General features: G+C 42.2%; 1 protein-coding gene across 2 annotated transcripts in view; it reads right to left on the reverse strand.

Annotated features, from left to right (window-relative positions):
- The window catches only part of gtpbp10 (GTP-binding protein 10 (putative)), a 56,049-nt gene that overhangs the window by 20,349 nt on the left and 18,449 nt on the right, over nt 1-17,251 (reverse strand). For both annotated transcript variants that reach the window (XM_048558362.2, XM_048558354.1), the window contains exons 4-5: nt 10,319-10,463; nt 2,700-2,773 (exon numbers count right to left, since the gene is read on the reverse strand). In XM_048558362.2, the coding sequence (XP_048414319.1) occupies nt 2,700-2,773; nt 10,319-10,463 (219 nt within the window). The remainder of the gene's footprint in view (nt 1-2,699; nt 2,774-10,318; nt 10,464-17,251) is intronic.

The raw sequence follows: 17,251 nt of genomic DNA on the forward strand, positions 1-17,251 counted from the left end.
TTATCGATGATGATGAGCACCTTGTCAAGGTCTTCCCCAAGCCTCCATTTCCTGCCAAACTTTAAACAGGCCATTGTTCACAGCAAACAACCCAGCCTTCAAGGCAACATCAACCACACCACTATATAATCCTGTCATGGCCACCTTTGCAAGACATGTCAGATCTTCAACATCTTCAGCCTTCACGCTGTAGGCAAGGATGCCCAAGGCATGGTATATTGGCAAAACCATGCAGGCACTATGACAATGGACGAATGGACACCCCACAGCAATCATCCGACAGGCATGTTCCCTCCCAATAACGGAACACTTCAGCGGTCAAAGACATTTGGCGTCAGATCTGCAGGTAAACATCCTACAAGGTAGACTTTGGGATACACAACAATGCAGAGTCGCTGAGCAGAGGCTGATAGCCAAGTTTGACACCCAGGAGAATGGCATCAACTGGAATCTTGGGTTCAGGTCACACTCGTAAACCTTGTGTTTTCAAATAAACCTGTTCAGTCTATAACCTGATGCTGGTGTGATTTTTGACCTTATCCACCCCAATCCAACACCTCCAAATCATCCCAAAATCACCACCCATTACATAATCTTCCACATGCCTGACCTTGTGCGACTACCAATTGTCTTGCCCAACTAAACACTTCCGTGGACACCACCACGAAATCCACCTACCTTATTTCCTCCACAAACTCACTCACCCACCCAAATAAACATTGACCCCATTCTAAACAACTGTCTAATTTTCAACTACATATCCCAGAATTCATCAGCATTCCTTCCACCCACAACATCATTAAAAGCCATTGTGCACCTTGACAAGCCCTGTGTCAGTTCAGAGCTGTCCTGGAAAGGTTGTACTCTCGAGATGGCAGACAACTAGGAAATTGGGGCCCCCCCTGCACAGCCAGGATTCTGGAGGTTGAGATGGATAGCGTGGTGCCAACGTAGAATTTCATCTTCCCCCAGGACCAGCCATACAGGCCACCACACCACACCCGGCCAGCCTAGGGTCCAAGGTTGCTACTCTGGTTAGATTATTCTTAGTTGTTTGGAACAATGCCACCCCATGTAGGAAGACTGATGCCCTTTGTCAGGGTACATTCCACCATCTTCTCTCTGATACCTCATACTCACTCTATCTCTACCATTGTGCCACCACTCACAAAGTTCATGCTCTACCACACACTCTCACTTTCACCCACCCCAACACCTGACACCAGTAATGCTGCCTGCCCTCTGCGCTTCCTACTCACTCATTCAGGTCACCTCCCCACCAGTACCAAAAAGAATAGCTGTGTCACCCATTTTCATCTCCCTCCATATCTGCCTCTCACTTATCTAGGGGGAAAACATTCCACAACAGAGCAGAAACAGTCGATGTGCGGCGTGCTGCCTAACCTTTGGCTACTGACTCCTGATAATGGAGAGCACAGCCTGGCTGGTACTGGAGGCTGCCCTTGACTTACTAAGCTGGCACCACCTAAGCACCTATGACTTGACTGAAGCCTGCTGATAACTATGAAAAGTTTTATAGCTTTATGCCTGTGCTAAATGGCAAGGCAAGATAGCAGTACTATGAGCCTGGTATCTCTGGCTGAGCACAGTGCGAAAAAGGCAATGCAAGGCAGAGATGCTGTCAGCATCCAGATAGGATTGAAGTAAGTGAACATTATGACATCAAGCGAAGAGCCCAAAGGTGCAGACTGGTCCATTCCATGAGCTGGATCAATGAAGCAGACTGCTTACTATCCTTGCAGCAGCATTACAAAAATAGTTACTAATGCTAACAGTAATACAGAACTGAAGAGCAGAAGTGCCTGTAGGTGAATCAGAGATGTGTCATGAGTTTGTTAGAGGCTAGCAGGCCAGTTTGATTGTCAAGGGGTTCAAGGGTTACGGGAGAAAGGAGAATTGGGCTGAGGAACTTATCAGCCATGACTGAATGGCAGAGCAGACTCAATGGGCTGAATGGCATAATTTCTGCTCTGTTGGTCAGTTGCTCATGTCCATGGACATGTGGGATATGTGGCCATTACCCTGAGATGTTAGTGCTCAGTTTCCAACATGAAGATTATTTAGAATAAGTGGCAAACTGAATTCATCAGGGGCTCGCTCTGGTTTTTTTTTCTTCAGTTTTCCCAACATCTAGCTTGTTTGGCAAGCTTGACAAGATGACAGTCTGAATATTAAGTTCTGAAAAAAAACATACCAGATTCAAAACATTATCGCATCTGCAGGTAAACATCTGTTTCTCTCTTCACAGATGCTGCCAAACTTAAAGTTTCCTCAGCATTCTCTGTTTATTTAAAAATGAATGATGATCCTTAATTGATATATCACAGCCGTCTAGCAAGAACACTGCCATGCCAATTATGAAAAACATACAAGACAGAGAGGACCATGATGTTAAGATGGACCTTGCCACATTTGTTGCCCAATTCCGCCATACATCTTGTGATGGGCCACACTGGTCAGACTTCTACATGATTCTGCCTAAGGTTTATGTTTTGGAATATAGAAATTTGATGTGGCACCTGGAGCAAATTAAAAGTGATGACACTAAGTGTAGTGCTTTTCATCAGACACTGTTCATGTTTGAGGAGGCAGCATGGTAAGTTTAAAAGGAACGGAATGCCAGACACTAGATGCGAAATAAATCTTTAAAAGAATAGATTTTCCGTTGTTACACTTACATGGATAATCTGCAATCTTAGGTTTGGCATGAGACAGCTGACTCAATAATGAAGATTTCCCTGCATTTGGAAACCTGCAATGAATAGGAAAATCTGTTAGCTGGAGATAGCAACTTAAAAAGAATAAAACTTTCAATAATTTGCTAAAGTAGATACAACACTAAATGGCACAATGCAAAAATCAGTATGCAATTTAAGTTGGACCAAAATTTAATGAAACACTAAATTTATCCAACTTTACATTCAACGTAGCTCTTCAAAGTCAATAAAACAGAACAATTTGTCAGTGCAGTAATTGTTATTACATCAGCCCCAGGGCTGCACATTTCATTTTGTCTGTCTAATCCATACTTTGTTTATGCTGTTAGTACAAACTCAATCTGCATGACATCTATGCAAACTGAATCCTCTCCACCTTGTATATTATCCAAATGTACAGCAGATGTAAACAGAATCGAACAATCTCATTCAACCATCTGACATTAAGGTGCTAAAACAACTAAGAAAACAACATTTGAGTTCAATTTATTAAAGGTACAGCCACTGATAGATGTTAGCTTTCAGTCAAATTATTGCTGACACTGTTGTCACATCAGTTTATTATCTTATTTACCTCCTTGTTAATGTCAGTTTGTTATCTTTGAAAGATCGTGGAGTAGGATCACTGAATGCTCACGGCACAGAAGGAGTTCATCTCTCTCGTCACAGCCTTGACCATTCCCAATAGCCCTGCTAATTGTTCCCTTTCAATAATTACCAAGTCAATTTTGAAAGTCAAGACTGAATCTGCCCCCCGCCCCCAGCTAAAGCAAGAGATCATAACTATACCGTGTAAAAATGTCTTTCCTCATCTGTGTGTAAGACAGGTAATTAGAGCAATACGCTAAGAAGCCAACTAGGCATTGGGCTATTTTGGATTTAGTGTTCTGCAATGAGAAAGGGGTAATTAATAACTTTGCTGTGAAGCAGCCTATGGAAAATAGTCGTCATAATGTGTTAACAGGCATTAAGTTTGAATGTAATATAATTCATCCAAAATCTAGGGTATTAAATCTGAAGAAGGAAAATTATAAAGAGCAAGTTGGCTAAACCGGATTAGGAATATCCACTAGAAAATTTGATGTTAGACAAACAAAGGTGCCAAACCCAACGGAAAAGATAAAAAAGCTGTGATGAACAAAGTAAGTTTAAGATTGCAGGAGATAAAAGGAAGTGGCTTTAAAAATGCCAGCAAAAGTGATTAGAGAGGAAAGAAAAAGAATTTGAAGAAACCTAGAGCTAAAGAACAGCCAAGAAATTGTTTAAGAGAATTGCAGATTTGCTACAAGAGGCCTTTTGGCCCAATGTATCTGCATAAATTCTCTGGCAGTTTTGAATTAATACCTATCTAATGCTTTTTCCCATAATCCTGCACGTTGGATGATTATTTAAATAGAAACAATGCCCTCCTGAATGCCTCAGTTGAAGCAGAGACAGGTGGTACATTCCAAACCCAAAACAATTGGGATAACAAAGTGTGGAGCTGGATGAACACAGCAGGCCAAGCAGCATCTCAGGAGCACAAAAGCTGACGTTTCGGGCCGACAACCTTCATCAGAGAGGGGGATGGGGAGAGGGATCTGGAATAAATAGGGAGAGAGGGGGAGGCGGACCGAAGATGGAGAGAAAACAAGATAGGTAGAGAGGAGAGTACAGGTGGGGAGGTAGGGAGGGGATAGGTCAGTCCAGGGAAGATGGACAGGTCAAGGAGGCTGGATGGGGTGGTAGGTAGGAAATGGAGGTGTGGCTTGAGTGGGAGGAAGGGATGGGTGAGAAGAAGAACAGGTTAGGGAAGCAGAGACAGGCTGGGCTGGTTTTGGGATGCAGTGGGTGGAGGGGACGAGCTGGGTTGGTTTTGTGATGCAGTGGGGGGAGGGGAAGAACAGGGCTGGTTTTGGGATGTGGTGCGGAGAGGGGAAATTTTGAAGCTTGTGAAATCCACGTTGATACCATTGGGCTGCAGGGTTCCCAAGCGGAATATGAGTTGCTGTTCCTGCAACCTTCGGGTGGCATCATTGTGGCACTGCAGGAGGCCCACGATGGACATGTCATCTGAGGAATGGGAGGGGGAGTTGAAGTAGTTCATGACTGGAAGGTGCAGTTGTTTGTTGCGAACCGAGCAGAGGTGTTCTGCAAAGCGGTCCCCAAGCCTCCGCTTGGTTTCCCCAATGTATAGGAAGCCACACCGGGTGCAATGGATACAATATACCACATTGGCAGACGTGCAGGTGAACATCTGTTTGATATGGAAGGTCATCCTGGGGCCTGGGATGGGGGTGACGGAGGAGGTGTGGGGGCAAGTGTAGCACTTCCTGCGGTTGCAGTGGAAGGTGCCGGGTGTGGTGGGGTTGGAGGGGAGTGTGGAGCGGACAAGGGAGTCACGGAGAGAGTGGTCTCTCCGGAAGGCAGACAAAGGTGGGGATGGAAAAATGGCTTGGGTAGTGGCCATTTCCTCTACATTGGGGAAACCAAGTGGAGGCTTGGGGACCGCTTTGCAGAACACCTCTGCTCGGTTCGCAACAAACAACTCCACCTCCCAGTCGCGAACCATTTCAACTCCCCCTCCCATTCCTCAGACAACATGTCCATCATGAGCCTCCTGCAGTGCCACAACGATGCCACCCGAAGGTTGCAGGAACAGCAACTCATATTCCGCTTGGGAACCCTGCAGCCCAATGGTATCAACGTGGGCTTCACAAGCTTCAAAATCTCCCCTTCCCCCACCGCATCCCAAAACCAGCCCAGTTCCTCCCCTCCCCCCACCGCATCCCAAAACCAGCCCAGTTCCTCCCCTCCCCCCACTGCATCCCAAAACCAGCCCAGCTCATCCCCTCCACCCACTGCATCCCAAAACCAGCCCAGCCTGTCTCTGCTTCCCTAACCTGTTCTTTCTCTCACCCATCTCTTCCTCCCACCTCAAGCCGCACCTCCATTTCCTACCTACCACCCCATCCTGCCTGCTTGACCTGTCCATCTTCCCTGGACTGACCTATCCCCTCCCTACCTCCCCACCTATACTCTCCTCTCTACCTATCTTGTTTTCTCTCCATCTTCGGTCCGCCTCCCTCTCTCTCCCTTTTTATTCCAGTTCCCTCTCCCCATCCCACTCTCTGATGAAGGGTGTCGGCCCAAAACGCCAGCTTTTGTGCTCCTGAGATGCTGCTTGGCCTGCTGTGTTCATCCAGCTCCACACTTTGTTATCCTGAATTCTCCAGCATCTGCAGTTCCCATTATCACCAAAACAATTGGTGTAGTTTTTTTCCTCACCTCAGATTTACTTCTTTCAGAAGCATTTTAAAAGTATACCATCTAGTTTTTGATCTTTAATGACTGGGGACAAATTTTCCCTATATACGCTGTCCAGACTCCTCCTGACTTTGAAAACCTCTACTAAACCTCCACTTAACTTTTCCCTCTTCATGCAAAACAGTCCCAGCTCCTCCGACCTATGCACATAACTGAATTTCCCATGCTTGGAACCATTCTCAAAACCATTTCTGCCACCTCTCCAATGCATTCACACACTTCCCAACGTGTCTGGAACTGTACACAATCACGCACCTGATGTCTAATCAACATCCTAAACAAATACAGCATAACCTCCTTGCTCTTGTAATCCATGTCCCTATTAATAAACCCTATATGAGTGCAAACACGTGAGGAATGTAAAGGTGAACGATAAGACAAATGTGAAAAGGAAAAGATTAGATGAGGCAAATGTAGATTATTACTGGTTTGGCTGGAAGAATTTATAGATGAGAACAGGGAAATCTCAGAAAAACTAAAGTTACTTTACATCTGTCTTCACAGAAGAAGACCCCCCATAAATAGAGGGCAACCAACAGAGCTGTGAAACTGAGGACTAAAACAATTTGGTATTAGTGAAGAGATATTAGTGAAAAGTTAACTGCATCAAAAATTGGTAAATCATACAATTTAGAATTGATATAATCATAGAATTCACAGTACAGAAGGAGATCATTCGACCCATTGTGTTTGCATCAGCTCTTGAAAGAGGTACCTAGCCAGTCCCATTCTCCAGGCCCATCTCAGTAGCCCTCTAAATTCATAACTTTCAAATATATATCGAGCTCTCTTTTGAAACCTCACATGGAATCCTCTTTCACTATTTGCCCAGGCAGAGCATTCCAAATCCTAACATCTCTGAGTGAAGAAGTTTCCCTTCATCTCACTCCTAGATCTCTTGCTGACAACCTTGGAAGTTGAGACCCTAGTTACTAACATAGCAACTAGTGGAAACAGAATATCCTTCTTTACCCTGTCAACATTGAGCATAATTTTAAATACCTCAATAAGTTAACCTCTTAATCTTCTCTACTCCAAGGTGAATAAGCCCAATTTCTCTAACCTTTACTTGTACCTAAAATCCCTGACTCTTGGTATCATCCTAGTAAGTTTCCTTTGCTAAATCTCTACAGCTTTAATTTCTTTCCTTAAATGAGTTGCTCAGAATTGAACGCAACACTCCAATTATGGTCTGACTAATGGTGTGCAGAAGTACAGCCTTACTTCCTTGCTTTTATACTCTATGGCTCTACGTACAAGTCAAAGGACCTGTAAGCCTTCTCAACAACTGTTTCAATTCACCTGGTCACCTTCAAAAAATTATGCATATGAACCTCGAGATCCCTCTGCTCCTGTACTTAATTCGAAGTTGGACCATTAAGCCTGCATTGTCTCTGTGTTTCTTCTACCAAAATTCATTACCTCATATTTCTATGCATTTAATTTCGTCTGTCAGGAGAATGGCCATTTGGCCAATTTGTCAATGTCTCTCTGAAGTCACTTAGCACCATCCTCACAATTCACTATTCTCCCTAGCTTAGTATAATCTGCAAATTTAGAGATGCAGCCCTCAACACCCATCTCTAAATTATTGATATATATCAGAAAATGCAACAGTCACATCATCAATCCCTGGCTATTATGGACCATACCAAACCCCCTTCAAATATATCAAGGAGACAGCCTAAACCATAATATTTATCTTATTTAAATGGCAAGTATAAGGTGCTGTGATCCAGATGTAACTAAATTGGTCACACTACTCAGCTTTAAGCCAAAAACACTTTATTCCTATACCCAACTAAAATACAACAAAAGAAAGAACTGGTATAATATTCACACTATTGGAAAACCAAATAATATATTATTTAACGATTAAATAGTAACTATTCTTATAGTAACAGACCATAAAAACACCTTTGGCAAAGACAAATTCTGTAAAATAGATTGTAACACATGCAATGTTTCTCTAGTCCGGAAGGAAAGAGCATTAAGAAAAAAATTCTGGCAGAGAGAGGGAGAACTCAAGTGTTTTGCTGTTGCGGGGAGAGATGTTAGGCAGCTTCAAAGCTCTAACAACTGCTGAAGTCTAAACTAAAATCTTTGCTGTGGGAGCCTCAGTCCACCCATTCATGCTGCTTCTATTATTCCAGCATTTTAAAAAACACCCAAGGCCTCTCAAGCTGTTTACTTTATTGGATTTGAATAGACAGCTCGCTACCTCTGTCTTAAAAGCGCTCTTCAAAAACAAATGGACAAAATACACCTCTTGAAGTTATACTATCATCATGGGGAACACCAGTTTCAACTCATCTCCAATTTGAGAGATTCCCATCTATAATTACTGTCCATTTCCTATCCCACCCTCAATCTCGAACATTTCTAATTTGCTTTATATGGCACCACATAATATGCTTTCTGAAAGGCCAAACACACAACACCCACAGCACTACCCTCACCCACTCCCTGTGTCACCTCATCAAAGAACTTAATTAAATTTGTCAGACATGACAAAGCCATGTTGACTATCTGGTATTAATTTATTTTTCGCTAAAAGTATATGTGCCCTATCGCTTATTATGAACTCCAAAAATTTTCTCACTATTGCTGACAGGTCTGTAGTTTCCTGAGGTATTCTTTTCCCCCTTCTTAAACAACAGTATCACATTTGGCAATCATCCAGTCCTTCGGGAATAATCCTGTGTTCACAGGCACCTGGAAAAATTCTGTCAACAGCACCGCAACTTGTACCTTTAACTCTCTTAGCAATTTGGAGTGCATTCCATCCAAGTCTTGTGACTTCTCCACCTGAAGTGCTGCCAGCCATTTTAGCACCTCTCCTTTATTTGTAACTATACTGCCCAGTTGCTCAATACCATGTCACTGTCACCATTTTCTAATTCGGTAAACACAGAAGCAAGTTACGCATTTAGTAACTCTGCCATACCCTTTACTTCGGTGAACAACTTATCCTGTTTGTTCTTTATGGGCCCCATTCTATCATTCACTAATCTTTTACTATTAATACATTTGAAGAAAAGTTTACTATTTGTTTTAGCACAGCCTTTCCTCATGCTTCTTCATCCCAGCTTTAGCCTCTCTCCTGAATTTGAGATACTCTTCCTGATTTCTATTGCTATTATTATTCTGGTGTGCATCATATGCCTCCTATTCTTCCTTATTTTATCATGAATATCCTTACTCATCTGGGGTACTATAGTTTTGTTTACCCAGTATTGATTTCTCATGGATATGTACCTCCCTTACACCCTATTCATCTTTTTTTCTCCCATTTTTTATCCACTGTTTTATCCACCAAAATGAGTTTCCAATCAACCTGCTTCAGTTCAATCTTTACAGTCCTAACATCTGCCTTTTTCCAGTCGAGACTGATTTTTATCCTTTTCCAACTTAATATTGAACCTTATCATATTATGACCATCATTTCCCAATGGCCCTCCACTCTTGACATTCTCCACCTGTCCTGCCTCATTTCCTAGGGCCAGATCCAGTAGTTTCCTCCCTGGAAGGACTGTAAATGTACTTTTCCAGAAAGTTCTGCTGCACAATCTCCAGGAAGAAATGCGTCTCATCCCAAAATGTTGAAGGAAAAGGATACAGAGTAAATGCACATCCAAGTGTAAGTTATATAAATAAAAAAAGAAAAACAGTAGCGACCAGGGAAGACCTCTCCGGTCTGAGAAACAGTCATTACTCAATACTCCATTTCCTGTCATTCAATATCCATGCAGCCTCCGCCTATTTTATTTTTGAAAATTATGTCAATCTCAATCTTGAATAAATTTACTGACTGAATATCCACAACCCTATGGGATAGATAGTTTGAAAGATTCGCCACTGTGTGAAGAAGTGTCTCCTCATTTAAATCCAAAATGATCTTGCCTTTATGACTATGACCCTCTGAAGTTCAAAGCTTCAGATAGAGAACACAAACTCTCAGCATCTACCCTCTGAAGTCCTTTCAGAATTTTATACAAGAGGATACAATTTCTGTGTTCACTCACCAGGAGTGGGAAAATACTGTTTTTTTTTGCATCTATAAGCAGCCTACCCTATAAGATGCACCAGCCTGTTTGTGTGCCAAACTTCCGTTACCTTGTTGAAAGAAAACGTACCACACACAAAGTTCTGAATCAACATCAAAATTAAAATAAACAAACATATCATTCAACAAATTCTAGACATCCATTATTTGCAAATAAATCAGTAACTAACAAGGGAACAATGAAGACAGATATGAAATCCAAACTTACCCAACCAATCCTGAATCAGCTACAAGCTTCAAATCCATCCGTATAATTCTGCTTTGCCCCTTAGAAGGCAGGAAGTTAGTCACAAATGAACCGCCACGACCACCATGGGCTACAATTATGCGATCTCCCTTTTTGTTTAGTTCACCTAGAAAATAAAAAGGGCTCCAAAAATCTGTACAACAAATGGCAATTAAAACCTCTAAAATCTTAATATCCCTAACATTCATGAGCAGAAGTTTTAATATTGCAACAGCATTAAATCACAATCACTTCATTTTTAAAAAAAAATTCTAACCATCTTCTGAAGATGTCAATACTTAAGTACAATTGCCTAAGCTCCCATTCTTCATACATGAGGTAAATAATAAGTGTCAGCAAGTTCCTTGACTGAGAGTTAGATCAGTGCTAAGTCAGTTCTATTCTCATCCAGTATTCATACATGTATCTTCTAACAAAGGTCACTGAACAGTGACCAAAACCACAAACCTAACCAAAGTTTTACTGCCTTAGTCCAAATTACTCAAGTGCTAAAACTCACTGAACAGGGAGGAACATTGTCAAAGTTTTTCATCTTGTGCTCACAGGACAAATGCAAGATCTTTAGATTGTTCAGCACACACTACTCTATCTCAAACATGCTAACAGTTACTCTAAACTTAATTTAATCAGCTGAACACAAAGCATGGCTTACTTATGCTTGCCAGGAATGGCATACATTCAATGGTAGGGGCTGTTTTCTGCAAAGAAAAATATGTTCAAGGCTTGCATTGTTATTGCAATAACCAAAAGCTAAGGGAGCCAACCATTCAAATTTACTTCTGCCAAGGCAATGCTTCAGCCAATCAATTAAGACAATGCTGTCACTTTAAGAGGCTATTTTGTCCTATCAGAGAGGTTGTAAAGCAGAGGTTCAAAGTTGTCTCTAAGAAAGTAAACAAATTGAGAGATCTTGGAGTTTTTTGATTAAAGTTGGAACAATGGATGCAGCCTGGTGTGGTCAACTCTCATAGTTCCAGATTTCTGGTTTTAAGTTTTTTCAGTAATAGCAGAAGCCTTTGGGGTCTCAAAAGAGTTGGAAATTTTGGTGAATGTCTCCTGGCAGCTATTTTCTCTGAATCTTCTTGATTATTTTTTCCGCCTGGATTGGAGAACTTCTTGTGAGAATCTGTGCCTGAATTTTCCATTTTGCCAAGGGGTGTGTTTACAGGATGTTACTGTATTGGAACAGTTAATTAATAATAGTTACTGTATCTATTATCTGGTTCAGTTTTCAATAGTTAAGTTATTCTAAATCTGTCTTTCTTTTTCTCGTGTTTTAACTATAGTGTTTAATTACATTATGTTTGCTTAACGTCGAGTAGTTTGACCAGTCACATTGCATCTGGAACACAGCGTTTCATATCTGCCTTTAAAATATGAAAAAGTTAGAGGCTAGGCTACTGTCTCAAAATATTGAGAGGGGGTCCAGTCTGGTCCATAACACAGTCAATTTGCCAACCAATCAGCACCCTTGTCTCTTGTAGCATAAATCAAAGTGATTATTTGCTATTTGGCATTCTCACATTTGTTCTGACAACAGGACAAAAAACTTCAGCGACATGTAAGACATAAGGCCACACAGTCAATGTGAGGGAGACTTCACCTGGATGAGATAGAAGATAAGTGATTATAATTAGGGATTTAATTCAAAATAGGAATTCCGTACATAGGGTAAAAGAGATGCTATAAGAAATAAAGTGTTCTGAGTGGGGAGATTGGTGAAGGTCAGGGAGGAAGTGCCTTTTGTCTTCTATTTTTCATTCAGCCTCCAGCACTGCATCTCCAATTTTGTGCAGAAATAGCAGGTAGACAGTAACTGGCAATGTCAGAAACTTTACGTTTTATCAGTAGTGTAACAGCTTTTATCAGCATTGTAAAGTCTATTGGCAGTGCCAAAATTTATTGTGGGAGATGCAGACTGTATTAATACATTAATTAATTGGCAACTATTAATGAATTAACATATATTAGAGATGGCAGGGTGGGTGATGTGCTGCAATTGCAGAGTGTGGGAAACTCTGGGTGCGAGTATGACCTAGGACAAACACACCGATGCTAAGTCCTTGTGGCTACAGTTAAGCCTTCAGTCGTTAAGCTGCAGACAACTTCAGGGATGGGGGTGAGTCACCTGGTCACTTTACTCCAGTAGACAGCTACACTCTCTAGGATAAAATTTGCTGATTTGATCAGTGAAACAATTAAAGTACCCAGACAGCAGGAGTGTAGAAGCCTCAGCCTTCGCAACTGTTCAAAAGGTTTGACATTTTCTCAACTTGTTTGAATGAGAGTGAAGGAGTGCAGAGTCAAACCAGACAATGGCCCCATGATACAGGGGGCTACTCAAGGAGGAATAAGTAGCAGGAATCAGGAACTGTATAGTGAGGAGGAATGACACTGTAGCAAAGAGCATGAGTGCAGACAGCTGTGTTATCTGCTTGGTGACAAGGTTTGGGTGTGGTAGCATCTGTGAAGAAAAAAATCAGAGTTAACGTCTCGGGTCCGGTGATCCTTCTTCAGAACTAAGGGTCACTGGAGCTGAAACAGTAACTGATTTTTTTCTTCTAGAGATGCTGTCAGACTTGCTGAGCTTTTCTAGCAACTTCTGTTTTTGTTCCTGATTTACAGCATCTGCAATTCTTTCAATTTTTGTTGACACAGTTTGGGTATCTGCTCAGGGCTGAAGAAAAACTTGCAAGGGTAGGAGAAGATCCAGGGGTATTAGTCTAGTCAGTATCAACACAGGAAGCACTGAGAAAGAGGTTCTGCTGGGTAAATGACAAGTTAGGTGCTAAATTTAAAGCAGAACCCCAAAGGTACTTCCAATTTAGTATGCACTCCATGTGTAAATTGGTACAGAATGAAAAAAACCAGAAAAGTGTATGAGTGGCTCAAGGACTGGTATTGGAGAGTTGGTTCCCGTTTGTGCCCACCAGCTCTGGACAAAGTGAAATCCGCACCATTAGGACTATCTACACCTGAGTCCTCTTCGGACAGATGTTCCCACGAGTCACATAACTAGAGAAGTAGAGAGGTCTGTAAACTTAAAAGAAAAGGGTGGATGAGTAATCAAGCTTGACCAAATGTAACATATGTCGAGATAGAGTCAAGGCAGGAGAGCAACATATTAATGCAGGAAATAAAAGTCAGGGAATTGCTGGAAAGAAGAGAGAGAAAAACAAAATGAAAAATGTACCAGCAAACAACATTGGATGTTACAAAGATAACAAAAGAAACAAAAGTCTCTGTATGTGGACATGCGTAGCATTCATAACGAAGTAAATTAATTGATCATACACACCGAAGTCAATAAATACGATCTGGCAGACATTACAGAGATATGGATTAGGACCTGAATATTGTCAGTAAATGATATTCAAAAAGAATAAGAAACGAAGGAAAGGCAGAGGGGTTACCTCTCCATCATCATACTGCTGCAACAGTTGGAAACGACCTTGGTTCAGATCCGATGTCCAACCGGTTTTGGTGGAGATAATAAATAGTAAGGGAAAGAAGTCACCAGTTCAAGTGATTTGCAGGCCCCAAATAGTATGTAAGAAGAAATATTCAGTGCTTGTGATAAAGAGGCAGCAATAATCATAGGTGATTTTAACCTATACAAAACTTGGGGGAAAAAATGGTCAATGATGGTAGATTGGATGAAGCATTCATGGACTGCTTTGAACAGGACAGAAATACTGAACTTGATATTGTGTAATATGGTAGCATGAATTAATGACTTTAGAATAAGGATACTTCTAGGTAGCAGCGATGTGACTGAAATTTACATATAATTTGAAAAGGGAGAACATAGAACATAGAACATAGAACATAGAACAGTACAGCACAGAACAGGCCCTTCAGCCCACAATGTTGTGCCGACCATTGATCCTCACGTGTGCACCCTCAAATTTCTGTGACCATATGCATGTCCAGCAGTCTCTTAAATGTCCCCAATGACCTTGCTTCCACAACTGCTGCTGGCAACGCATTCCATGCTCTCACAACTCTCTGTGTAAAGAACCCGCCTCTGACTTCCCCTCTATACTTTCCTCCAACCAGCTTAAAACTATGACCCCTCATGTTAGCCTTTTCTGCCCTGGGAAGTAGTCTCTGGCTATCAACTCTATCTATGCCTCTCATTATCTTGTATACCTCAATTAGGTCCCCTCTCCTCCTCCTTTTCTCCAATGAAAAAAGTCCAAGCTCAATATACTTGGATAATAATCAGCTCTGCCTGACCAACCTCTCCAGTGACTCTCAACTGTTGCATTGTTTGATATTTACAACTGTAGAAATTTGTGTGAATGAAAAACCGAAGTCATTTCTTGCCAAGTACTTCACCCATTGCATTGGCACCTTTGGTGTTGTATGTGACAGTAACATACAAACCTGTGCCATCACCAATATATCTACTTCTACCCTCTGGAACATCTCCCTGACTGCATATGCCTCAACCTCTGCTGAAACACTCATTCATGCCTTTGTTCCCTCTAGATTTGATTGTTCTAATACTCCTCTGGCTCTCCCCTACACAAACTAGAGTATATTCAAAAATCTGCTGGTTGAGCTTCTCAATCTCTCAGTATGTCCTGTTCCCTCTTTAGCCCCGTATTTCTAGCTCCCTGTTGAATATACCCCAACTTTAAAATTCACATTCATGTTTACAAACCTTGTGTGGCCTCTTTCCTTGTTATCTCTGCAAAGCCCTCTGGTTTAGATCACCTTCAAATCTCTATATACCTCCAATTCTGGCCTCTTCCCTTGTTTATTTGCTCCAGCACTAGCAGCAGCAATGCTTTCTGCTATGAAGGCTTGAGTTCCTTCTAAGCCATTCTTATTTACCTCCCATCCTAAAGATGGTCCTTAAAACCCACATCTCTGATCAAGCTTTTGGTTATGAAATCTTGTGTAGTTTGGTGTCAAATCTAGTTTTGAAATGCATCTTGAGACCATTTACTAAATTAAAACTGTTCCTATAATGCTACACCAGGAATGGCCTTTCTTAGCTTTCCATCAAAGAAGATTGAATAACTTTAATTCAACACTGACAAGTTAAGTTGTTACAAGTTACTACGCAGGGACAGCATTTACAGACCATTCCTGATTGCCCTCAAGAAGACTGATTAGCCATCTTCTTAAACTGCTGCAGTCTATTAAGAGACTTCTACAGTACAGTGTGTACAGAGAAGCAGGAAAGTCCATGTTTCAGGTCGGCTTAAGTTTAAGTCCCGACCCGAAATGTTGACTTTCCTGCATATCTGATGCTGCCTGACCTGCTGCGTTCCTCCAGCTCCACGCTGTATTGACTCTGTTTCCAGTGTCTGCAGTTCTTGCTATCTCTGAGATTTCAACGGTACATAGAACATAGAAAAGTACAGCACAGTACAGGCCCTTCAGCCCATGATGTTGTGCCATGGAATAATCATAATCCAAAAATAAAATAATCTAACCTTCTTCCCCTCAATTCACTGCTGTCCATGTGCATGTCCAGCAGTCGCTTAAATGTCACGAATGACTCCACTTCCACGACTACCACTGGCAAACTATTCCATGCGCTCACAACTCTCTGGGTGAAGAACCTCCCTCTGATGTGTCCTCTATACCTTCCTCCTAACACCTTAAAACTATGACCCCTCGTGGCAGTCAATCCTGCCCTGGGGAAAAGTCTCTGGCTATCGTAGTTAGGGTGCTCCAGGATTTTAAACAATTGATGACAAATGATATATTATCAGCTCAGAATTTTGTGACTGAGGTGGTGTTGTTCCTTTGCAGCTGCTGTCTTTCTTCTTTCCAGGTGGAAGAGATTATTATTGAAGGAGCTTTGACAGTTGCTGGAATGTATCTTGTAGATAGTATAGAGATAGTGAAAACTGCCAATGCCGGACATTCTGGGATAACAAGGTGTAGAGCTGGATGAACACAGCAAGCCAAGCAGCATCAGAGGAGCAGGAAAGCTGACGTTTCAGGTCTGGACCCTTCTTCAGAAATGGGGGAAGGGATGAGGATTCTGAAATAGAGAGGGGGGGGGGGGGTGATGGATAGAGGAGAAGATAGGTGAAGAGAAGACAGACGGGTCAAAGAGGTGGCGATGGAGCCAGTAAAAGGGAGTGTAGGTTGTGAGTTAGGGTGGGGAAGGTCAGTCCAGGGAGGACGGACAGGTCAAAGAGGCAGGATGAAGCTGGTAGGTAGGACGTGGGGGTGGGGCTTGAGGTGGGAGGATTGGATAGGTTGGAGGAGGGATGGACAGGTTTGGGAGAGAGAGACGAGCTGGGTTGGTTTTGGGATGGGGTAGGGGTAGGAGGTGATTTTGAAGTTTGTGAAGTCCACATTGATACCATTGGGCTGCAGAGTTCTGAAGCAGAATATGAGGTGCTGTTCCTGCAACGTTTGGGTGGCATCATTGTGGCACTGGATGAGGCCCAGGATGGACATGTTGTCAAAGGAGTGGGAGGGGGAGTTGAAATGGATCGTGACTGGAAAATGTAGATGTTTGTCACGAGCCAAGCTAAGTGTTCCACAAAGTGATCTCTAAGCCTTTGCAGGGGGCGGGGGGGGGGGGGGGGGGGTGGAGGTGTGGTTTCCCTCATCTATAGGAAGCCACATCGGGAACACCAGATACATTATACCACATTAGCAGATGTGCAAGTCAACATCTGCTTGACATGGAAGGTCTTCTTGGGGCCTATTGTACATAGTATAACTGCTTCCACAAATGTGGAGAGAGCAAATATTTAAGGTGGTGGATTGAGGAATAATGTTCTGGATGCTGTCAAGCTTGAATCTTCATGCAACTGCACTTATTCAAGCAAATGGAGGGTATTCTATCACTCTCCTAACTTGTGCCTTGTAACATAGCGGACAAGCTCTTGAGAATCAGGTGGTGAATAACTCCTG

The sequence above is a fragment of the Stegostoma tigrinum genome, chromosome 2 (assembly GCF_030684315.1).
Source record: "Stegostoma tigrinum isolate sSteTig4 chromosome 2, sSteTig4.hap1, whole genome shotgun sequence".
NCBI classification, from domain to species: domain Eukaryota; kingdom Metazoa; phylum Chordata; class Chondrichthyes; order Orectolobiformes; family Stegostomatidae; genus Stegostoma; species Stegostoma tigrinum.